Source organism: Vespula vulgaris, chromosome 2, assembly GCF_905475345.1.
Source record: "Vespula vulgaris chromosome 2, iyVesVulg1.1, whole genome shotgun sequence".
Classification (NCBI taxonomy): domain Eukaryota; kingdom Metazoa; phylum Arthropoda; class Insecta; order Hymenoptera; family Vespidae; genus Vespula; species Vespula vulgaris.
In genome coordinates this window covers 6,939,570-6,966,362 of record NC_066587.1, presented here as the reverse complement: position 1 = coordinate 6,966,362, position 26,793 = coordinate 6,939,570, and the positions used below count along the sequence as shown (strand labels likewise).

The window sequence follows — 26,793 nt, the reverse complement described above, 5'->3', positions numbered from 1 at the left end:
TTTGCATATTGATACTTAGGAACGTTAGTTTTTCCTGTATTTCTTTTTTTTGTATTTTTTTTTTTATTTCTTAATTATATGTAAGAACAAAGACTGGTACCTATGCAGATGAGATGTTATGACGTTGCTCTTCTGTAATTAGTATTACGATGGATCAATCCTATTCCTGTTTTTAAGCTCTAACATTCGAATCATTATCGCTGGCGAAAGATTATATCATCTTTTCGGATTTATAGTCGTTAAAACGTCATGGATTATACGATGAAAGAGGAATAGAAATCTGTGCCATAATACGAACCGATGTATCGTTATATTCTCCACGCGTGAAAAGCTTTCTCCTAATACCTTCATAATACTTTCGCTTCACGAGCAACGAAAAAGAGAAAGAGAGAGAGAGAGAGAGAAAGAAAGAAAATGAAATTCATGCAAATGCTCGTTACGTTGTAAAATATTTCATTACATCACCGAAATAAGTGGATTTAAACTGCTCAGGTTTTATCAACGAGCCAAAAAAATCCATATAAATTTATAGTGTTCGAAATGATACGGAAATTCAAGTATGCTTCAGCAAAAACGAATTGACTGTTGAAAATCTATGATTGATTGTAAAAGGCGTCTTCACTTCATTATTTTTTCCACATTTTTTTCTTTCCACTTTAACCATGTCATCGTTTTAAATGTTAATATTGTCGTAAACAAGTTCTTTTTGCCGAATCGTAATGGGAAAAGAAGATTATCATCACACTTATCGAAGATTACTGATGATATAATTATAAATATTATAATCTATACGTACTATACTCAAGAAATGTACTATAATCATAAAAACACTTTGGACTAATTTTTCTTAAATTAGAACGAGACGTAATGATAATCAACTTTTAAGCAAATAGAAAATTTTGTTATTATAGATATCTTCTATACCGACAGAAGAAAATTATTTTATCGATTGAATGTTAGAACGAACACTACTTTATATTTCTACGTTATCTATGATATTGTACGATCGATAAGATAGAAAACTAATTTTTCATTTCTTTTTCTTTTCAGCTGTTGGTAATACAGTTTGAATATTTTCGTAATGAGACGTATATGACCAGACATACATTCGAAAATGATTGGTTAACAGTTACCCGGCGTAATGTATATTACCGTTAGAAATGAATACTATTCCCCCTCTCACATTCTCGACAGGCTACCAGAACTGGTTGATCGCGATACCAATGTATAAATCCAGACATACTGAAGTCAGTCGAGGGTTCTTCGTGCACGCTAAAAGGAACTCTTTAGAATTAAGCATTCCGAGAAGTTGGACAGTTTTATTAATGTTGTCCTATTGTGCGTATCTATTTCGTTGCTACTCGAGTAAATATTAATTCTTTGGTCTTTCTAAAATCGTAAGAAATTTTTTGTTAAAAAACATTCATTTGATGAAGTGAATGTCTTTATTAAAAAGTTTCTCGTATTTGGAAAAATTTAGAAGAAGAAAATAGTGAATTTTTCAACCATCAAAATTTTTCTTCGAAGACAATTCCTATAAAACTTTGTACAAATTATAAAAAAGAAAATAGTGCGACGATTGTAATAATGATCACGACAATTTAGAAAGAAAGAGAATTATTATTTAAAAAATTTTGTTCATAATCAAGAAAAATACCAACAAAAGTGATCGATCTATTTGTTTAAAAGGTATGTAAACAATTGAAAGATAAGTAAAAGAATAGATCATGTTATTTTCATTTAGAGAAAGTTTTTGCGATCTACTTAACGTGATATTCAATAATAATTGGAATTTGGCGATAATGTCTTCTTTTATTCGCAAAAATTTTCTGCCTTAATCTATAATTCATCCTAAAATTGATTTCATCGATAAGAAATCCATCTTTTTCATAAATTTCATTTTATGATTTATTAGAAAGAAAATTATTATAGCCATCATAAATGCGAGCTTGTTTGGAAGATACTGACGTTCTCTTTACGTGAAATCTAGGTTCTAGAGAATCAAAATAATATGATTCATCATTCATTAGTTATCGCTCATTGTCTAAATGTAATTTGTAAAAGTGAAGATAATTTAAAATATATTTTCTAAATAGTCTTTATTATCTCCTTATTTTTCTCTAATCTCTTTAATCAATAGAGCAATGTCATTAGCAAACGTACATAAATGAAAAAAATACAGAAAGAAATTAACGAAAGCAAATTAGGGAGAGAGTTAATTTAATAGAGAAATTTATTTTGTATCTGCTCATATTAATTTCTCATAAAATATGTATATTATGTATTATATACTATATTTGTATTTCATTTTTCAGAATCTAATTTATCGAACGAAAGATTGGCTTATCGGAAACTGGTTGGTTATCGACGTAAGTAAAAGTAAAGGAAACGTATTTAGCAAAGTAAATTTTGTTAACATAAATTACTAATATAATTTTTCAATTCTGTTTATCAAGCACATACTAAATAAAAATCGTGACAAAATTAAGAAAATAAATATTCTTTTACTTTATCATTATTCACATAACTATTGTTATATTGGTCACATTGGTCAATCTTGCTTTTATTTTTATTTTTAATTGTTAAGAAATCATATCTATATAGAATATATCACATCTTATAGGATATATCTTTCACATCTCGAAGAAAAAAACGAAATTCGGAAAAGTTAGAATTTTTTTTCTTAGAATTTTTTCTAGAAACGATTAATGAAAATGAAATGAAGTTTCTTTTTATCAAAGATATATATAATATCGAAAATCTTAAAAGATATAAATATATTGAAAATCTTAAAATATCATTTAAAAGGATATCGAAAATCAAAAATAGAAATAATCTTAACAAGTGATACCATTTTCGATGAAGTTCGTAGAGTTAAGATACTTAGCCTGAAATAAAAAAACATCGAACCAATTGTTCCAGTAACCCAAAGATAAAAGTTGTTATTTTTAAAACCAATTTATTTTTTGCCAACGAATTGAAATTTAAGCACAAAGAATTCTTAAACATAGTCATTATGTGATTATTAATAATCCAAAATTGATTTAAAAGAGGATAAGATTTAAAGAAAGATAAACAAAAATTAATGAAATTATCAGAGTATTTTGTATACATTTTTTAAACGATTGATCCAGCACAAAGATTTTTGTTTTGAGAAAAACGCGTTTTAGGTTTCAAATGTATTTCTATTATTGTTAAGTAAAGAATTGTTTACTTTACTTGTAATTGTTACTTCTGATTGGTCTCTTTACTTTTTTTTCCAATTATCCGCTTCTTTTTTTTCTCTTCTACGATATTTCAAGATAGTATTTTACAGAGTCCGAAATATTTATTAAATACTCACGATCATAGATGATCTAAATTCTATAACTTTGCCTTTACAGATATCGATGTAAAATTTTCAGAATATATTCTTGACGCTTGAAACGTTCAGAAAATGTAAAAAAAAAGAAGAAATATATTTCTAAAAGTAGATGTAATCTCTTAAGAAAATTGAAAAAACGTTCGAATAATCGTTGTAATTATTAAATATATTAATTCATCTTAATATTTACAAAAAATGTTTGATCAAGTTTAAAATTCATCATTTTCAAATTTAACTTTTCATTCGAAATAAAACATATAGAATTAGTTAAAAAACATCAGAAATCATTTTATTCGAATGGAAATTGATGTAATTATCTTAACTTTACAATAAATTCTTCCTTCAGATTATGTACATATTGAACGAATGATTATCAATAATTGGAAGTATTACACATTTCTGTATCAAAAACGATATGATAAAGTAACAAACGATAGACATAATTTAAATATAATTTAAATAATTGTATGAATAATTTTTGAAATAATTAATCTAGTATTTGATCTATTCAAGGTTATTAAGTGAGATTAACATAAAATAGTTAAATAACTATTAATTCAATTGTTTTTTACATTTTTCTTTTTAATGATCATACGCATAGATTCTTTTAAATGATGCAATTATCTACTACATTTTAAATTATGTTCATTTATTCGTTAATACATGTATGTAATGCGTGTTACTAACATCAGTATACAATTTCTTTTAAAAATCTAAATTAAATGTTTATTCATCAAATGTTATTAAAATCTAATGTTTATTTAGGTTAATTAAAGATCATATTTAACGTTTATGCGCTATACATTAACTAGAAGTTACAATACAAGTATCTAATTTTGCACAATTTTATAAATCTTATTTTGGTTAAACGTCGTTAAAGAAATATTAGGCTAATCAAAGATATGCAATTATAAAGGAGTTATACTTTTTTCATTATTATTTATATTTTTTAATAATTAAAGATTTTTAATGTTATAATATTCAAAAAAAAAACAAACAAACAAAAACAAAATTCATCCTTTATTTAAACATTATTATATATCTATAAATAATTATTACTCCTAATATGAGAAAGATTAATTATTATAGAATCTCTTTGTAAATCCAAAGAGACATTTTCAGATTATATTGAACGTTTAATTAAAATATTTCATTAAAATATAATTATAGTTATGTGATATAAATGTATGTACTATTGTTCATTGTATATGCTCATTGTCTTGATGTATGAGCAATTATTCTGAATTGAATTTTTAAAATTTTCATAAATTATTAACATAGCCAATTAACATATATTAACACAGCCAAATAACATATATTATACTTATACATACATTATTCATAATATTTTTAAATAGTACTAATAAGAACACAATTGAAATTTCACTCGTAAATGCAAAGGAACCGAAATAAAAATAGAAAAAATAATCGAATAGATTAATTTCATCTTTTATTTCAAAGAATATAAATTATCTTATATAGTATTTTATGTTCATGAGAAATCTAAGCAAATCGATGAAATCTAAGCAAAAAGCTGTTCTCTCTGAATAATAAATTTTTTTTATAACACAAGTCGAATCGAATACGAAACTAGTTCTTATAAGGAAAACCTAAAGCAGACTAATGTTATATTGGACATACAGATTATGATCGAACTATACTAACAACTTTTTTACGATCATAAAATACTCGTTTGCTACGATTAATTAATTGCTTTCGGAATACGTAATTTATCATGATACATTATAATAATTATTACACGCATTAGATCTTTCATTTCCAAGGTAATATTTCCGTTTTTAAATTTTATTTTTAAAAATTATACGTAGAAACAGACTGTAAACAATAACGTTAGGTAACCGTACCGTAAAAATGACCTTAATCTAATTTAATAAAGCGGACGTAGACTGAACGTTAGATCAAATATCAAGAGGTTTTATTGTCTTGTAGATCGAAGAATTTAGAAAATTATTAAATATCAATTCATCTTTATTAGTTAAGAAAAAAAAGCAGAGAAAAAAATTCACAAAACAATCTAATCTGTTATATTAATAATCAACGAGGAGTCGTACGTGAGGAATATGTGATTTTTTATATTTTATCGTTTATTTAATAATTTCTTATCAGTAATGAAATCGTCCTGATCATTACATCGTAAATTTAAAGATTTTGAGTATATTAACGAGCTTAATTAAATTATCGAATTATTCATTCGTAATGCGAGAATTTTTCTAAATTTTTTCATTTTATAATGAAAGAAATAAAATTTTATATGTATGTATTTCAACATACATATCCACACACACACACACATATGAATAATCACTCGATAAAATTTATAATCGAATAATTTTAGTGGCAATAAAATTGCCTTTATCGATAGATCCTTGACATAGCAGACAGATAATCATTAATTATCAAAGCGATTTTGAAAAAATTTCAAAGATTTCTCAATCGACTCGTAAACGTCAATGAATGTAATTTAAATAACAATTCTATTAGATTTTTTTTCTGAAGAAGTAAAGAGGAAAATAATACAAAACTAACGATTGTTATCAATCAATTCTTTCCGCGTCAACAGTCACTTTAGTTTAAAGAAACAAATTCGATTGAGTCATATGGAAATATACGAAAGAAAAGAAAAAACAAAGGAAAAAATAAAAAATATTAAAAGGTTGACGCGAACAAGATGAATAATATACAAATGTAAACGTACAGAAGCGCAATAGTACGCTCTTTCTTTCTCTTTCTCTCTCTCTTTCTCTCTCTCTCTTTTCGTATTTCTTATGTAAATAATGATGTTAGAACGTCAGTATACTACATAGTCGTGGTTAACCAAGTGTCGGTCATTTTAAGTGATGAAATCGACAGATATGTACGAACTAGCAACAATATTTAACGAAGTTTCGATTTTTCTTTTCTGTAAAACTCGATTCGATTCGCTTCTATTCGATTTGATTCAGTTCGATTATTTCGTTTGAATATTTAATTAATTTTTATTATCAGATTAATATCGTCAAAATCCAACTTGGGGAAGAAGAAAATGTTCGAAAATCAGGCGATCGTTCTGAGAAACGTGACGAAATATTATGGAAAAAAGTTGAAAATTCTTGACGAATTGAACCTATCAGTCTCAAAAGGTTCCATGTAAGTACTTATTATAATCGAAATTTCTTCTCTTTTATTTTGATTTTATTTTCGTTATAAGATTACGTCAAGTGAAATAATAAGAAAGTTTTACAAGGAGTAAAAGTAAATAGAAGAAACATTCTCTGCTAATTACAACGACCTTGATTGCACCATATTGAAAAATTATTAAAATCCTTATTAGAATATGGTATAATATGATATGAAAAAGAAAAAACAATGCTTAACAAGTTCCTTACATATATATATATATTTTTTTTTCTTCACAAAAAAGATCGAACAAATATTTAAATCCCCAAATGCAATGAATTGAAAACGTTTTAAACATAATGTAAAATTTTTAACGAACATTTATTTCTTTTATTTTTCTTTTCGCATGAAAAAAAAAATAATAATAATACAGATATGGACTATTGGGCGCTAGTGGATGTGGAAAGACGACTCTCTTATCGTGCATCGTCGGTATACGAAAAATAGATAGCGGAGATATTTGGGTACTTGGAGGTAAACCGGGTAATGAAAATTCTGGTATTCCAGGATCAAGAGTCGGCTTTATGCCGCAAGACATTTCTCTTGTAGGCGAGTTTTCTATTATTGGTGCGTTATATTACTTCGGAAGAATAAATGGAATGAGAGATAAGGAAATAGGTGAGGCCCATTTTCAAAAATTTATTTGTCAGGATGTGATAAAATAAAAACACTCAGGATAACAAGTTTTGATTAATGAAAAAAAAAGATTAAAAAGAAAGAATTATTTCTTCTATTTTTTCTTCGATATTTTTTGTTTATTTTTTCCTTCGTTTTTTCTTTTTCTTTCTTTCTTTTTTTTTTTTTTTTTTTTGATTCGAAATTCCGTCTATTTCAGAAGAGAGATACGTAGATCTAACCGAACTCTTGCAATTACCATCGAAACATTTACTTGTGAAAAATGTGAGTGGTGGCCAACAAAGAAGAATATCCTTTGCCGCCGCACTTCTTCACAATCCCGAGTTACTCATCCTTGACGAACCTACCGTTGGTCTTGATCCAGTTTTAAGAGATAAGTAAGTTTTAATATAGTTTTAGATTTTTCCAATTGTATGATCGACTCGATTTAATTTAATTCTATTGTTTCTTGATTTTTTTATTTCTAAGTTATTTTTCTCTTTAGTATTTGGAAGTATCTATCTAAGATAACGAAGGAAAACGGTGTTACCATTGTCATAACAACACATTATATCGATGAAGCAAAACAAGCGGACAAGGTAAGCAAAAAAAAAAGAAAAGAAAATAAATGATCCTCAATGATTAGTAATCATCTTGGTTTCTTTAAAGATTTCTACGTTAATACGCTTTCGACTTTCGTTAATTTCACCATTGCGAGATATCGTGCATACAATGTAAAGAGCATACAATGTAAAGAGATAGAATGCGAACCGATTAAGAATATTATCTTTATAGTTCTCGTTTTGATAACAGTATGTCTGACAACAGTTATAGAAAGCAGTCGCGTATGAACATTAAGATTCTCGCGCACGAAGTATTAATAGTAGATTTATAATATAAAACTTATTCTCTGCATTGTCTTGCGTTATTGTGCGCTGAGTAAAATAGCAGAAGAAAAGAAAAGAAAAGAAAAGAAAAATAAGTCGGTCGAGAATAAAAGAAATGTTATTTTACGGTTCGTGAGTTATATCGTACGATAAAATATACATATGAAAAAAGAAAATAAAGAAAAAAAAACGATAAGACAAGTTTATTTATAGAAAATATTTTAATGAATTAAATAATCATTGCTTGCATTAATATTAAAAATAGGAAATTATGTAAAATAAAAATAAGAAAAAAGTCTGTCATAAATAAACAAATAAATAAACAAATAAATAAATAAATATTAATTGTAAGCCTACATTTTTTAGATCGGTCTAATGAGATACGGCAAATTGTTGGCAGAATCCACGCCAAATCAATTGTTGGATCGATTCCAATGTGATAATTTAGAGAATGCCTTTCTGGAATTGAGTAAACTTCAAGAAGACAATAGAAATGTTTCAGAAATTAACACAAATGTGAATGATAATTCTGAAATGATACATGAAATGGAATTCATGGAAGCTTCTATCAATCTTTCTACAAGGCCACCGAATGCTCCTGCAAGATCGATTAAAAATTTATGTACGTATACATATATATATACATACATACATACATGCATGCAGACATATATATATATATATATATATATATATATATATATATATATATATTGCAGGAATGTTCTTTTTATTTCTGTTTATTTGTGAAAGGTATTTCTTCTGCTTAAAAAATGACACGTCATGCGATTTATATGTCTTATTTTCGAAATCAACAAGAGAAGTGAGGAAAGGAGACTTAAGAAGCTAACTAATTGTGAATTTTTTTCACATTTCTTTCGAAACTTATACTTTATTCTTCGATTATATTTCCCACGTTCACTTATTTATTTGTGTATTTTTATTAAATTAAATTGCTTATAATGATATGTTAACTCCGAGATATTTTGCTTTTAGATAAAAATTTTCTTCTTCTTTCTAATTTTCGATTATATTGGACTTATGGTGTTTAGGAGAAATAAAGAATTTGAAGATTCGAAATTCGATAAATTTTTATTTCAGATAATTTCACAAATTCTTTCTTGGTTTCTCTGTTTAAAAATAACTATATATTAAATATACTTTTACTAATATATTTCTACATTCTTAATTCGTTTTCTAAAAAATATCAAATTTAAAATTTTTTCTATTTATATATTCTCAAATTATACGAGATTTCTTTTTCCTTATAATTTCTTAAATCCCAAGTCATTTTATTAATAAATTATTAAATATTAAGTTTCTCTAATTTTTAAATTTCATTCTGTCGTATATATATATATATTTATTTTTATAACTTTTTATAATATTGCTTTCTCGTTCATTTGCCTTGATTTTTTGCGTTGCATTCTTATATTTTTCAATTAATTTTGTTGAAATATTTTTTGCGAAATTATCATTCTTTTTTTGCGAATTTATCATTTCTTTTTTTTTTTTTTTTTTGATAGACCTCCATTTAGCTCGCGTTAGCTTGTTTCGTAATATTTTATCTTCTTGACGTTTTGGGATCATCTTTGTCTTCTCGTCTCTCAATTCTCTTGTCAATCCAAGAGTTTTATTTTTATTATTCATTGATTTTTCTACGTTCTATAAGATACGTCACATGCAATACATATGTATAATAAGTATTATATAGATAAAGATATGCATATTAAGTTTTTACGCAAGTCTATCGTATTTCTAAAACTTACATAAGCAACCTTCGATCCATAATTAAAATTTTATCCATCTTGAATAGATAAATCTAAATAACAACAAGTTATAAATAATAATTATCAATATGTTTTATAAATAATGATTTCCGTATTGTATTATATTAGAAAATTACATTGTGTACTTAACTTTTACGTCTTATATTCAAATTAGATAATTTAAATTACATAATTTGAATATTCAAACATATCGATATTTGAGTTTTACGAAAGCATACTATAAATCATTCAATGACTTGATTGAATAAATTCATATACTATCTAACTAAATTGATTCAAACATTTACCGATTTTGAGAATTAATCGAACGTTTCAATATTTGTTAATGTTTACATTTACATATATCGTTTTGTCTTTCGAAAAAAAAATGTAAGATGTCGAACGTAAAATTAGGAAAATAGTTATAAAGAAGCGTAATAGTATGCACTTTTTTCTTTCAAATCATTGTTATATTTCTCTTAGTTCTTTTTTTTGTAATTAGCTAATATATCTCTTGAAAAAATTTTATAATAAGGAATAACTTTTTTACAGCTTCGACTTCTAGAAAATTGAAGGCTCTTATAATCAAGAATATTACGCAATTTCTACGTCATCCTGGGTATGATTTTTTTTGTAATCTTTTTTTTTCTGATAATCGAGTAAAATGATGGAATAATTAGCGAAATATACTTGTAATAATTACAAGTAAAAACAATAATAATTAAATTGTAATAAAAATAATAATAGAATAATTAAAACTAAATTATAATTATATTGTAATAATAATTATATTAATAATAATTATTATAATTATTATAATCATTATTGTTATTATTATTATAACGATGATGATAACGATAATAATTTGTTGACGTAATTGTTTTTTACAAAGGAATCTTATTCGGTTGATAATAATTGATAATATAATTTTTACTTACAGAGGAATTTTATTCTCTATAGGATTTCCGATAATTCAACTTCTTGTTTTCCATTATGCTTTCGGTCACGATCCTAAAGATTTGCTAATCGGTGTCGTTAATCACGACTCCGATAACTGTGACCTCGCTAAAATAAAAGGAAGTGTTATTTATACGCATAACGATTTTGGTGGTATATGCGACTTCGTTGATCTTAGCTGTCGATTTTTACACGATATAAATGATACCACTGCGAAAAAAGTGAGTAACAAAAACAGATATATGTATAATGCATATATGCACTCATCCATATGCAAACAGGATATCTCAGCTAATATGAATATTTGACATATCATTTTTATTGATCCTAACAAATAATAATCTGCCAGCTTCGCCGGGAATATATTCTTTTATGTTATTACTCTTTTTGTAGATATATATATATATATATATATATATATATATATATATAAACATTTAAAGCCAAAAAGTCAATTTTATTTTTTGTATTTGTATTATATGTTCTTTAACATATCAATCGATAGCTCGAAATTCTTTATAAAAAAAAAGTATTAGTCGATGCAAATGAAAAAATTATTAATTTACGCAATATTTTAATTGGAATATTACTAATAAAGCATAATTTTTTGTAAACATTTAAATTTTTTGCAAAATGCAAAATGCATTAGTAAACAAATAATTATCTCAACAGTACTAAATGAGAGTTAACAAAAAAAGTTATTACAGACACACACACACACACACATGTATATTCATATTTTTGAAATCTTATTTCTTTTTTCTTGTATCAGAAAATTAATTCTTAGCTAAATAACCTATATATTCGGCAATAAATTCGATGGATATAAGTTATATTTAATACATAATTATACTGTAATAAGTTAATATAATTTCGTTTATAAACACAAAAAAAGATTGTTTTCTTTTTTTATCATAATCTGTATTTATCGAAGGTATATTATGATTACTTGCCGGATGTGAAGGAGGATTTAAGAAAAGGAAAACTTTCTGGAATAATATATTTTAATAAAAACTTTACGCAAGCTTTGCAAAGAAGATTGGAAAATTTTAGATATATCGAAGATGATATCGAAACGGGAGAGATTAAAATTTGGTTGGACGTAGCCAGTAAGTATTTCTAGAAGTGAATAATTCTTTTTCATTCGTTTAAAAAAGAAAAAAGAAACTTGAATGCCTTGACTTATCTTCCTTTTCTGTTTCTTTCATAGACAGACAAATAGGCCTTTTTTTGAAAAATAGACTCTATGACGGATATTTCAAGAGCATGCGAAATATTATGACAGAATGTCACTTGCCTTTAAAAATTATGGATATACCATTAAATGTATGTAAATTAAATTATTCTCGTATATAATATTATTTCATTCTAATTGTATTTATTTGAAATTTTTTATTTCAGTTCGAGAATCCTATTTTTGGCAAAAAGAACGACGACTATATCAATTTTAGTTCATCTACTTTTATCTTATCGTGAGTTAAATTATTATTTCTTTTCCTTCTTCTTTTATGTCTTTAAAAAATATTCAAGTTCTAAAGAAACAATTTAAAAAAAAATATTTGAATATTCTCTTGGATCATGTTTTGTATGCAATATTAATCGCTTCAGAGAATATTTATATCGACGATATAAGGTCGATATTTAGGTCGAAGAGATCATGCGTAAAATTTCATCGATATATTCTTTCTTTCGTTTTCTTTTTTTCAGATTAACTTTTTTCGTAACAACGGTAATGACAACAGCGATATTAATCTCTGATAGACATGAAGGCGTTTGGGAAAGGAGCATCGTGCAAGGTAAACGAAAATGTATTTTTAATAGATTTAATAGAGAATTATTTAAAAAGATATGTGCATTGAAGCGAATATTATGTGCTCCAAAACTATATAATTTTTTTATTAAAAACAATAAATACTTGGCATTAAATAAACCCATTTAAATAAAATGCCATTTGATTTAAATAAATATTATATCGAGTAATATCTTATTCGTAGTGTATTTTAAAACGAATTTTTGGTTGTATGTTAAAATTATTAAAAAGTGCAAGTTAAATAAATACTTTCATTTCAAATAAAAAATACGAGAATGTAACGTTCGAATATGTAAATGAGGAAGCAGTTATTTTATTCTTATTTTCGTTTTAGTTTTTTCATATTTTTCAAACCGTGACGTAAGTTTTATACAATCCTGATTAATAGATATTTAAAAAAAATTGGATTTATCATCGATTTATTTTTTTTTTATTAATGCACAAAACATTCGCTTTATTATCTATTTATTTTTTTTATTTACAATTTATTCACTTTTGAAAAATGTTGACAATAAATATGCATTTTTTATTTATATCGCGCATTTTATATATTGACATTTGATTAATCTGCATATGATCGATGGATGAATGATAAAAAATAGATGATAAATTCTGTCGGATTTAAGAGGAATAAAAAAAAAGAGGCCAAAAGCCATTTTGAAAGTATCTTTCTTATTCGAATCTTTTCGAGATACAATCATAACACTCCTGAAATATAATACGTACTGATTTATTGATATACCCATTTATTGATATACTCATTTATTTATATTCATTTATATACTCATTTATTCTATTCGATACAATTCGATTGATTTGAATCGATTATTTAAGATTCATTAATTTAATTATTCTAATACACTACTACGCAGAGCAATTATACATTTTATTCTCCATTTGTTACTTGAACTAATTTTTTAAAATTAATATAAAACAAGAAATAAAATGAATTCTTTAACAAGTTTTATAGAGATAACTGTAATATTTTATTTAATGTTCTCTTGAAAGAATATCTTTTTTCTTAACATATTATTAAATCGTTTCTTTCTGTTCGATAAATTAAATGATAATAATTCATATGCGAAATGTGATACTATTAACGTGTCAACTTACGTGAAGAAAATCTTTAATTATGATTTGTGTATGTGTCTCTTCTTCTCTATCTTCTTCCTTTTTCTTTTTTCTCTTTCTTTCTATTTCTTTCGAGGAAGAAACGTGATGTAATTCAAGACGCTACTAAATGAATGAAAAATTAACTTCGAGCGTAAATTTTGATAACTTGTTTTCTTTTTCTTTTTTTCCCTGCACACAGGCACACTCATTTTTTTTTATTTTTTATCTAAATCACTTTTAATAAATAATGGAAAATTATAAAAAAAAATTGTTACGCATGTATGTAAATCATTTTGCATTCTCTGCTAATTCCATATGCATAATAATCCGAGCTTTTGTTCTCTTTTTCATGATATTTCTATTCACGTTTTAGAAACTGTTTCATTCGAGTATACATAATTTTTCTCTAAACGTTCGAATAATTTATTTTAATTCTATCATTTTTTACTTATAATGTATGTAGTTCTTATATTACCGAAACAGCAATACTTTCGTTAAAACAAATAACTAATTCAAATGATATTTAAATGATATTAACTTTTACAACGAGTTTAGATAAAGGATAAAAAATAAAAAATAAAAATCGTGTAAAAATATTACGATGTTTTTCTGATCTCAAAGATTTCGGAAAACAGATAATTATATGTTTTACTATCATAATTAAAAATGTTTGTTTCAGGAGTGACAACATCAGAGATATTATTCTCTCATTTTGTGGTGGAACTGTCGATAGTTATTATACAGGTCTTACTAATTTGTTTAATAAGCTTTGCTTATTTTAATTTGGACTGTAAGGGCTCCCTATTGACGGTCGTCACGATGATATTTTTGATGGGTCTATGTGGATTGTTTTATGGTAAGTTCTATGTACTATTGTCTATCTAACTAAAAATGAACGACTAAATAAATATATAAATAAATACAACAACAAAATATGTCCGATCAACAGGTTTCTTAGTTTCGGTATACTGTAATTCACATCTGTTTGCGGATTATATCGTCACTGGAAGTTTCTATCCTATAATACTTCTTGGTGGTATGTATGATTAAGAAATAGAATCAAAAAAGACAAAAAAAAAAGAAATGAAAAAGAGAAAGGATTACTATTAAAAAAATCGTAATTTCTAATACGTTTTCATAATTTTTTTAGGATTTCTTTGGCCGATCGAAGGAATACCACCTATAATTAAATGGTTAAGTTATTGTTTGCCAACAACGGTACCAGGTGTTTCATTAAGAGCAATCTTAATCAAAGGTCATTCTGTTAATAATCCGGAGGTTTACATCGGTTTTCTCGTGATAGGTGGATGGACAATAATCATGATCCTCCTTTGTCTCTATGGTCTTAAAAGAAAATCATAAAGAAAAAAACAAAAGAGAAAAAAAGAGAAAAAAAAGATAAATGACAAAATAACGGGTCTTAAAAATCAGGGTTTTAATTATTTAGATTTTCTTAGATTGTCGAATATTTCGAAGGTCATTGAATTTGTATAAGCTTTTTGTTCTCTTTTTTGACTTTTTTTTTTAACTAATAATATTTCTTATTTCTCAATGTATCTTCTTTTGAAGTTTATACGATTGCATAATGTATATTTTACTATAAAGCTTAAATATGTGCGCGTGTATATATGTGTAAATGCGTATACATTTTAATGAGTTACTTTTTTAATGAGCGAAAAGAAAGAAAGTATCGGAATATGTTTAATGTAATAAATTCAGTTTTTTTCTTTTTATATATATATATTTATATATATATTTATATATATATATGCATATAAATGCATAATAATATTTGTATTTAGAAATAAAATGATGAGAGAACGATGCGGAAATTCGAACGTAAATTTTATTGTTAAATAGAAATTTTCATATAAATCTATTCTACCATAGGATCGTGATAGGAATTATAACAATAGATCATTAATCCTTCCGCTATAGAGGAACTAACCGTCAGATAGTTATTGCTGAACGGGACTCCGTGCCATAAGTGCCATAAATGTATAATTCACGTGCAAACAATATCTAAACTTATCGAGTTTCTAACGCCTTCTGAAGAATTACTTTCATATTAAAAATTATTATCACGATAATAAAAAATAAATAGTGTTCGATTAATAAAACATTGATATAAGAAAACATGTATATTTCCGATTTTGAATGTGATCGGGTGACTTTAGTCATACGTAGTATATAATAGCATTTTTCTTTTTTTCCTGGTGGACGACTATAGTTTACTTGATAATAACACTTGATCTTTCTACCAAACTTAATATTATAAAGATTTATTCGAAAAAATTTCTTCTCGAATTATCTGTCTAGTCAATAATGCGATCGCAATATAACGTTGCTCCCAACTATTATAATAAATAAATTAAAAAATTACAAAACGTAAAATATCTCAAAATAGTTTTTATATTAGAAAGACCAATAGACGAAGATTTATTTCTCATATTGTATATTGAAAAAAAATGTAATTTCATTTATTATAGCACTTAAAAGTACCAATGTAACGTATCTCGTTTTAGAAAAGAAGAAAGAAGAAAGAAAGAAAGAAAGATAATAATAATAAAGTGATAACAATAAATTAACTTCTTTAATTCAGCTTTTTTAACTTAAGTGAAATATATTTCACCGGGTCTATTTTACTGAATATATATTATCTCAACGATAACGAAGAATAATTCAATTTACATCGAATTTCATTTACGTTTCAGAAAATTACGATTGTACAACGATGTAACCGTAAATATTGTATCTGTGTATGTGTTTTTGTATAAAAAATAATAAAAATCAATATTTTTATACGACATACAAAATGTTACTTTTTTGTTAGGCACAATGGATTACATTAACTCTTTTAAATATTCCTACGCGGTTTTAATGAATTTTAATTTAATCCCTTTGTATTCAGAAATTAATGTATTCGAATTAAAATTACTTCGTTGCAAATAATTTCATTTTTGTTATAAATATTATGTCATTTAGATAGTAGAACAAACATATTGCACATACACACGCATATAAATTTCGATACGAAACATAAAAGTTAAAAAAAACAATGTTTAAATACTTCATCAAGAATCCAGAGATAATCGTCTGTTATAATTTTTTTCTATATAAAAAACTATAAAAAATAAAAGAAAGAAAAAAGAAATAATTTCTTAATCGGAAAAAAAACGAAGAGTATTGTTCATAAATTTTGTTAATGATTACCAGTTCTACTGATATAAAATCGTTATTAAAATATCTGAAAGTTGGATTATATCTACAAAATATGAGAACGAGTTGTTTCATTAGCAAGGCAAATGTCATTCTTGAATTACCTTATATGTATGGATATACTCCTCTCACTTTTTCCAATTGATCGAAACATCATCTTTCTCCTTCAAGATTTATTTCTTTCATCCTGGCATACATGTTTCAATAATATGATTCACGATTTTTAGCATAACATTTTAAATGCGATATTACAAACATATACAACGTGCGAGTAATAGATTACGTTGTTGCAGTTGTTGTTGTTGTTGTTGTTGTTCTTGTTGTTGTTGTTGATAGTAGTTGATATTTTATTTTTCTTCTATACTTTTTTTTTCGATTAATATTAATTTCTATATACTTATAGTTTCGTGCTCGTAGATTCGATCGTCAACTCTCCGTTATAATTATTATTTTCTCCTCTAATGGGAGGTACAATTGATTAATTAATTAATTAATTAATTAATTAATTAATTAATTAATTAATTAATTTGTAAGGCTATTTCACCAAGATGGTTGGTATTTGTTCTTCAGTATTTGTTAAATATAAACTTATATATACATATAATTTCGTGCTTGATTTTCTATTACAATTATTATTTTCTCCTCTGGTGACAAATATAATTAATTAATTAATTAATTAATTAATTAATTAATTAATTAACTCGTAAGGCTATTTCGTTTGAATTTTAAGGAGAGAAAGAGGAAAGGATAGGCACGACGATAAAATTATTATAAACGTTAAGCGCTTCATTAGGACTATCGATATTAGCTGTCTTAAATAAATGAGATTGAAAATCTATAAAAAAATAGCATTGATCTATAGCAAAATTGATGCAGTTTTTTATGAAAACCAAAAAAAGATTAATGATTTCTAGACGATTCTAGATTATGTGATTGCCTCTCGAAATTTAAATGCTTCTTCTCTAACTAATTAAACCCGAATATCTAAATATTTCTTTTTGATTGTGCGTCAAGTAGATATATTACAGAACATATTCCGTTTTTAAAAAGGATAGTTAATGATAAAAGATAAATAAATTACGTCAATAAATGATCCCAACACTTTACTTTTTTAATTTACACATTTGTTTTCGTCAAACATAATTTTGATTTTCTACGAAATCATCTCAAGATCAAAAAACTGGTACCTCTTAAATGGCTTTTATTTTTATTATCGATTATACTATAGTAAAAGAAATACGTATGTATTGATATCTCGCAGAAATGATCTTGAAAATAAAAAAAATATCTATATCATTGTATTTAATTTTTCGAATGGTGCAACTTCGTTTTATAAGATTTATTTATTCCGCTCAATCCAATCAAAATATGTAGACGTTCGGGTTCAAATGGAACACCCTGTATAGGTATATATCAAAATCGAACATATAACTAAGGAAATAAAAAGGTCGATTCCAGCACATGGACGATTATAAATCAGTCTCTAACCATATACATATACATATGTATCAATCAAAAATTCGTACATAGGTATGTACGAATCAATCGAATATAAGTCGACTTTCGTTAAAAAAATAACAATTCATACAAAATTTTTATAATGTCCCTCTGAAAGTAATAATAAACACGTTCTTGCTATTTTCGTGCTAAACAATTCTTCTCACCTATATATATATATATATATATATATATATATATATATATATATGTATATTTTTGTAAAATATATACACACATATATGTATTCTTTTATACACACATAGATATTTCTAAAACAAATATTACTAGTAATCCTATTCTTTATCGCGAGAAATATTATCAATTTTCCTGTTCCTTTTGTCTTGTTTATCTATCTCGATTTTTAATCGAATATAATTTACGTGTATATATACACATATATATATATATACATACATACATACATACATACATATATATTTATATATATATATATATATATATATATATATATATATATACACACACCTAAGAGAAATGTCTTTAAAAGAAAATTATACAAATACAATATCTTCTATCGTGAGAGAGAAAATTTTGAAAAAAAAGAAAAGAAGACATTTAAGAAAACTTCAAAATTGTTTTCGTTTCAAATTAAAGATCAAATTAAAGAGAAAGAGAAAAGAAAAAAAATATGCAAGTTCCTGCACTGACCTATTTATTGTGATCTCGTTGCAATCTTCTGTATATCACGATATTATATTAATCTCGCGAATTCTAAGTTCTCTCTCATAGGTGTACGTTCTTGTTGTTGTTGTTGTTGTTGTTCTTGTTGATGTTGTTGATGATGTAGCTGTTGCTGATGTTGCTGTTAGCCGTGCTACTAACGCAATTGGCGCCATTACTACTGCGATTGTTAGTAGCATTATTAGTACTTTTAGCAGTAAGGCAGGGGCCACATCGGATTGGCAAGGGACGAGCAGCAAGACAGTCAACTATCATCTGTCTTACAGTAGGCATGCAGGTTTTGCTGTACCCTGGAAAACACATATCACATGCTGCATCAGAACCGAACCGTACACCGACTTTTATCACGCGATCGTTCCTTCTTTCTTGCTTATTTTTTATCTTTATCTTTATCTTTATTTTTATCTTTCTCAGTTTCTCCTTTTTTCTTTTTTTTTTTATTTCTTTTCTTCCCTTTCCTTTGAAAGATCAAAAAAGCAATGATGAAAATCATTGATATGAATGATCGATATGAATGATCATATTTCTCTATTATTTAAATTTGCGAATAAAATTTACAGTATCGATCGATTTTAACAATTAACCAAATCGACGATCTACGAAGAAGGATCTTTAATTCGTTAAGTTTCTTTTCTTTTAATTTTTTTCTTTTCGTTTATTTTTTTACATTTATTTCAGCGATTGCGTGATAACAGCCGTCGTTCGTCGAACACGTATAAAGAACATGTGATCGGTCGGAAGAGACTCGGAGTAAACACATACGTAAAATACTTGGAATAGTGTGAGAATAGAAAGATAGAAAGAGAGAGAAAGAGATTGAGAGAGAGAGAGAGAGAGAGAGAGAGAGAAAGAGAGAAGAAAGCGTCCATTCAAAAACGGAAAAAAGGAATAATATAAAAATAAAAATAAATAATAAAAAAAAATGAAACAAAAGTAATAACAAAAATAACAATAATAATAAATAATAAATAATAAACGATAATAATAATAATAATAATAATAATAATAATAATAATTAGCCTACGTTCAAGTCATTCGCTCCTATTAAAAGCGTATGAACGAATAACTCATATATACATATGTACGTACATATTAATTAATAAATACGTACGTATTTCGTTTGTTTTCACAAGAGTATCACTATCTACGTTTGCTAAATACATACGTACGTGGAAAGAAAAATGTGCGAAAAGGGCAAGGTCGAAGGACTAGGTCGGAAAAAGAAACGGAACGATCGTCATTCTATTTCCGAGAATTTCGACTTTTCTGTTTTTGAAAAAGAAGAGGTGACAACGGAGCGAGGAGGACGGGAGGAGATCATACAAAAGAGGAACTTTAAAAAATCGAAAAACACTACGCAAGTACATTTCCTTGAACTCCAAAAATTTGATTCGATTCGAAGTTGATCCCAAATTCGCTCGCTCTTTTCACTTATCTTTTTTACTTTCTTTTCTTTTTCGACAAGAATACGACTAAGAAGGGAAAAAAAAGAAAAGAAGAAAAGATAAGGATGAAACAATGAAAAGAAAGGAGCAGAATCAACTTCGAATCGAAATAATCATAAGATCGATATTAAATAGTATCGAAATAAACGTCGTTTGCGAAGCTGAACTGAGTTCGTCAATTGAATATGTTGCTCATACGTTTAAATTCCGATTGCATTTAAAAACGACGGCGAGTGGAAGAAAAAAATTATTAATTAAAGACTAAACTGAAAACGACGTGAAAAGAACAAACGGATCGATCGATCGATCGATCTATCAATTCAATCAAACAAAACGTTTTTAAATACAACGGAAATAGTTTCGCCGAAGAGAAAAGTTTTCGATAAGCAAGATCGATAACACAAGCAAACGCATAAAATCGTGCATATTAAGTGGTAGATAATAGATAACGTAGGATAACGAAAGATAATTAATTCATAATCCATAGGATTGATTATCTTGACGAAAACGAAGGACTACAAAGAAGGGCTAAATTAGAGTATTACCCTAATTAGTGTATACCTACATATATATCTCGTCGTGTATATATATGTATACATACATACATATATATATATATGTGTGTGTTCTATGTACGTTATCCTTTTTCTCTTTCTTCTTCTTTTTTTTTTTTTTAAAGACTCGTTTCGCATAAACGAACGAAAGAAAACAAAATATTAAAGCTCGAAGTTGGCACACGTATTATTTGCGTATTGCAACGCGTTGAAAGTCGAAAGAACTTCGTGTTCAAAAAGTTACAATTGTTAAAACAGTCGTCAGCCGTAATGAAGAGTTGTCTTTGGTTTTTTTTGTTTTCTTTTTTTTTCTTTTCTCCCGTAAATATATATATATATATATAATATTCGATAATTTCCGATCTAATAGACATCTTTTTATCGGTCGATGTATTCCGTAATGACTAATGTGTATATGTATATATATTTCTTTCGCTTAAATATATTGCATATTTATGTGTGTATATATATATATATATATATCTATATATGGATATATATATATATATATATGTATATATTAATATAATTGAAACTATATATTTCTTGTCGTATTGACACGCGTTACTAGGATTGTCTTGGCAACTTGCCGTATCTTTTTAAATCACATCCAGCATGTTTCTCAATTGAACTGCCGACAACAATTTCCCTTTTCCTTATATATGTATATGAACATCGAGATCAAATTATCGTGATTTTGGCACTCGATCGTCACGATCGATCGAAATTGGAATAAAATGGCGCTTAAATCTATCAATGTTTAAGTAACGATATTCACGTTGACGTTATGTGAGGAAGAGAGCCGTCATATTCTATATAATAATATTAATAATGATAATAATAATAATAATAATAATAATAATAATAGTAATAATAATAATAATAATAATAATAATAATAATAATAATAGTAATAATAATAATAATAATAGTAATAGTAATAACAATAATAATAATAATAGTAATAGTAATAATAATAATAATAATAATAATAATAATAATAATAATAATAATAATAATAATAATAATAATAATAATAACAACAACTATAATAATAATAATATCTATACGGCTATAACGGCTATATCGATTTCATTTTTTTTCTTCTTTCGATTAATACTTTACTCGGTTAAGAATATATTATATTTCGCTTTCTTGTTTTCTTTCGTGTGATATTTTTTGAAGCGTTAACAAGAAGCAAACGTTGCTCCTTCAAATTCACAAAATGTGTGTCATTCGCATATACGTACATACATACATATATACATACATACACATACATACATACATACATACATACACACATACATACATACATACATACATACACACATACATACATACATACATACATACATACATACATACATACATACATACATACATACATACATACATACATACATACATACATATATATATATATACATACATACATACATACATACAGTCAATGAATAAAATTGTTACGTTCGACTAAATTTCGATTGTGGAAGAAAGACAAAGCTGTTTTATGTGTGTGTGTGTGTGTGTGTGTGTGTGTGTAAATGTCTATGTGTGTTGTGTGTGTGTGTGTACGTAACATCCTAGATTATCACAAAAGCCGATGTTACAAGAACCGAGCGAAAAGGAGCCAACGAGAAACCGAAGATTCAGTTCGTTAGAGTAACATTAATCGCAACTGAGCCGATCGATTACAAAGCCGTTTCCTTCTCGCTAATGATTTTGATCCCATGCTTAGTGAGTATCATTTTAACAGTCTCGTTATCCCTGACCTTCGGCTTTTCGTTCCAATCGAACGGTCTATCATCGTTATCCTCTTGACCAAGACTCTCAGCTAACGAGTCTAAATTGTCCGTGGAAGAGTCCAAATATCGTACGTTGTCAACAGATCTTTGAAGAGACTTGCATCTTCTCGAACTGTTTCTCGACGATCTTATATTGTCGGCAGAACCAGTCGATTTACCAGACTTCGACGACCTGAGACATTTGTCGTTCCTTGTTGCAAAGACCTTGGCTAGTTGGAGATTGTCAGCTGATGAATAACGTCGTTTGTCCTGGGAGACAACGATCTGATGATCGTCCGGTTTCTTTTTTAGCAATGATCCCTTACGAGTGATCTTCCTCGAGCCACTAGAAAGTATCGCGAGTTCGTCCTTAGGCACAAAATATTTCTCTCGGGTTTTCAAAGATGTACCACGCAAATACATTGATTTAATCGACGTTAATTTTTCATTGCTCTTTGGTTCGTCCTCGCTCTGTAGAATTCCTCGATCGTCCATCGATTCGGTACCACTCATCAAACCACAGTTCTCGATCTCAAAACTATCCTCATCCAAGGACACGTCGGTAATCGTGGTATTGTCCAAGATTTTATAATCGTCCTCTAACATTCGCTTGTCTTGATAGACTTTGACTTGTCGAGGTAACATTATCGACTCTTTCTGAAACTCCATATTATCACCTACCTCCCCACAAATCTCACAAATTTCGCAAAGGGACTCTTCGTTGTTCGTAGTTGATAAAATCGTACGATCCAATACCTCGTTCGAACTCTGTAGATTCCATGAACTACATATATCGCATTCGGTTGAGTCCTCCAACGAGCTACAGTTTGAACGTAACGTATAAAATATCTCTTGATTCGGACTACTGATCTCTTCATCGGTTCTCATAGTAAGTTCATTTATGTAACAACATACTGAACAAAATTCGTCGGTATGAGAATCGAATTCTTCAGCTGAGATCAATGTTTGAGACGTACTGCTATCCGTCTTCGAAGGTTCTCCTAAGTAAACCTCTTGAATCCTTTTTATCGACTCGTAACTCTTTGATTTCTTCGAAAACGTTTCCTTCGAGCTCTTTCCAGTTTTTTTTCTTAAAGTCGTCTTGGATTCGTTAACTTTGATCATCGAATCCAAACTACCCTTTAAAACTGTGTCGTATCGTTGGGTACTCATCGTTACATCTTGTCCTCTCGTGTCGCTGGTTCCTCTTCTCGAATTAGTTACTTTCAATGATCTCGCTCTTCCTGGCTTCTGTTCGATCACAGAAACATCGATACGATCTTGTCCGACAGGTGAGATGCATTCGAATTGCCGTAGTTGACTGTCTTTAACTTTTCTCGGACTTTTACGAGAGTTCACCACTGACTTCAAGTACTTACCATCTATTTCGAGATTTGAATCACGTTTAGACGAACGTTTAGACGAAGACTGAATCTTTTCTTCGATTTGATCGTCTCCGTTAAATTTCTTCTTATCCTCCTCCTTTCCTTCACAACTCTCCTGATTCTTTATAACTAGATTTTCTATCACAGAGACAGCTTCGATCGTGCTAGCAGCTGGACTCAATTCAACGCTTTGAAAAACATTATTATCTTCCTCGATATCTTTCTTCACATCCATGGCAGTGTCCAAAAATATTTCATCGACGCATTGCTCGGCATTGGACTTTTCCAATTGACCATCTCTTCTATCATTCTCTATATCGTTTGAAGTATCCTCTACGACCTTCGATTGTACATCTTGAACATCTTCCTTTACGGTTCCAACCACTTCGTTATCTTTATCATTATTCATCAACTTACTATACGTGTGATCATCTTTGGAAATTGTAAAATCAGAAAGTGCACACTCGAATCGTGGATCTATTCCAGATTTTACATTCTCTTCCACGGACAACAAACGAACATTTTTGTCTTCCCTGTTATCATCGAGTTCTAAATTCGCATCGACTTTGTTATCACTCTTCGCTTTCTTCGTCCTGTCTATATTATCGCTAGGCCCTACACTTTCGACTCGATCGACCTTCATCGAAACATCCTCGAAAGTTGATGAATTCGAAGATGTCTCGTTTACTTTGCTAGGAACCCTCGTGACCCTAATGTCTTCGTTAACAGAACCTACCTCGTCGAGGATCTGCGATTCACCGCTTTCGGTGGCAATGATTTGTTTCGCTTGACCTGGATACGCGGCCTTCGTGCTAGAAGTTACGTGCTTGGCATTAACATTCTCAGCGCTGATCGCGTTAATGAATTTCTCACGAGCCTCCTCGAGACCCGACTGTCTGGAAGCGACGAAGGCCGCGCTCGTTGCGTTCTGCAGGTTTTTACGCAGAACGGTATCGGGAACATCGATGCTTATAATTTCAATCGGGCTCGGGGATTCCATGGTAACGTCGCTAGGCGACGGCGTGAGGAAGGTGCTTTGGTACTTGGGATCAATGGTCAAGTAATCGTTCGCATTGGGCGAGGTCAGGTCCAACTTACTTCAGTGTCCAAGAGGATTGGCAGCGTGAAAAACAAGATATCGTATTGTTTTCGTTACAATGTTACTGATTAATTCTTCAGACTTCTTTCTACGAATATCCGCTTCACTGATTATATTATGCAAACTGTAATAAAACTCTTTTATTAGATTTTTTTTTCCTTCTCCTTCTTGTCTTTTTTTTCTTTTTTTTTTTTTTTTGTTTTCTTTTCTTTCCCTGGGGAAAAGTTTTAAAAGAAAGTTTTGAGAACGGTCAGTCAAACGGATATATCTTATCTACGTGCTGATAATATATAATATTTGAAAAGTATGAATAATTATAATATAAGAAAATTTATTTACGATCGTTGCATATCATGGTAATTTAGAGATTCTAACTTTATTTACATATTGATAAATGGTTGTGAAACTAAATTAATGGAATTGTGTTTAATCTATAACAATGCATTGGCCGTATTTCACATAATTGCACTAGTTTGTACGTTATTGCAAATTGCTTAATGTTAATATCCGTGTATTTTTCTAACTCACCGATTATACCGATGATTAATATTTGCTATAAAAATACAGACTTTCTATACAAAATATGTAAAAATAAATTTACGTTCAAAATAGAATTCTTCAAAAATACTTCATCTATTTGATAGATATATACATATACATACATACATATATATATATATATATATATATATATATGTATATACATATACATATACATATACATATATATACATACATACATATATATATATATATATATATATATATATATATTTATCTACTTGTAACAATTTTTTCCTGTAATATTCAGGCCCAAGAAATCCCATTTAGCATATAATAGAGTTTAAAGATCTTTGAAATTCAACCAAGCTATCTAACGATTTATGGCTGAAATGATTATTTCTATACAATTTCTATCTAAAATATCGTATTAAGAGAATCTATTGCGAAATGAGTCATTGATTTAAGTGCGTCTATATTAAGTAACATTTGTGACTAAATTACGTTAAACTCACATTGTCGTTGTAGTAGAATTTGTGTTATAAATTCCATTTTTGTGGACATAATCAATGACAGAATCCTGAAGGAGATACCTTACGCTTTCACCTCTTTTGAATGCTCTTCTTATTCTACTTGAACTAACTTCGTTTGGAATCCATTCTGTCACGATATGAATATTATTCTACAAATAAGAAGTTGTAATCAGCACTAATGTCAAATCTTAATTATTACATATTTATTTTTTCTTACCATATGTCTTGAAAGAATATCCGAATCATATATGAACTTGTTAGGATTAGAGCCCTCTCTTGTAATGACAACGAGTCCATGTTGACCTACTATTGCATCTATCTATATAAGGAAAGTCAAAATGTATCGATAAAAATATTCTTATACGAAAGAAATACTT

At 27.7% G+C, this 26,793-nt stretch overlaps 2 protein-coding genes across 8 annotated transcripts in view; one reads left to right on the top strand and one right to left on the bottom strand.

The window, feature by feature from the left end:
- Window positions 1–1,247: 1,247 nt before the first annotated feature.
- LOC127072790 (ABC transporter G family member 20-like) lies at window positions 1,248–16,579 on the top strand. 3 transcript variants are annotated; one of them, XM_051013507.1, is made up of 17 exons: window positions 1,248–1,397; window positions 1,481–1,689; window positions 2,316–2,369; window positions 6,371–6,511; window positions 6,915–7,159; window positions 7,377–7,554; window positions 7,662–7,755; window positions 8,410–8,665; window positions 10,365–10,431; window positions 10,753–10,990; window positions 11,704–11,878; window positions 11,980–12,095; window positions 12,171–12,241; window positions 12,477–12,565; window positions 14,372–14,548; window positions 14,642–14,728; window positions 14,843–16,578. In XM_051013507.1, the coding sequence occupies exons 4-17, from the start codon at window positions 6,408–6,410 to the stop codon at window positions 15,052–15,054; spliced, it is 2,109 nt and encodes a 702-aa protein (XP_050869464.1). In that variant the 5' UTR covers window positions 1,248–1,397; window positions 1,481–1,689; window positions 2,316–2,369; window positions 6,371–6,407; the 3' UTR covers window positions 15,055–16,578. The 3 variants fall into 3 exon arrangements, with proteins under 3 accessions (XP_050869464.1, XP_050869463.1, XP_050869465.1); XM_051013506.1 differs by having other exon boundaries at window positions 1,248–1,689; XM_051013508.1 differs by lacking the exons at window positions 1,248–1,397; window positions 1,481–1,689; window positions 2,316–2,369 and having other exon boundaries at window positions 5,648–6,511; window positions 14,843–16,579.
- LOC127072800 (nicotinamide/nicotinic acid mononucleotide adenylyltransferase 1) overlaps window positions 9,536–26,793 on the bottom strand; it is an 18,342-nt gene continuing 1,084 nt past the window's right edge. Inside the window, exons 3-7 of one of the 5 annotated variants that reach the window (XR_007785592.1) lie at window positions 26,634–26,735; window positions 26,399–26,565; window positions 10,751–10,877; window positions 9,813–9,865; window positions 9,536–9,708 (exon numbers count right to left, since the gene is read on the bottom strand). Coding sequence is in view for 3 of the 5 variants with exons in the window: in XM_051013530.1 (XP_050869487.1) it covers window positions 19,374–19,403; window positions 25,020–25,380; window positions 26,399–26,565; window positions 26,634–26,735 (660 nt within the window). In the remaining 2 variants the exon portion in view is untranslated. The other 4 variants (XR_007785591.1, XM_051013530.1, XM_051013532.1 and 1 more) reach the window with 4 other exon arrangements.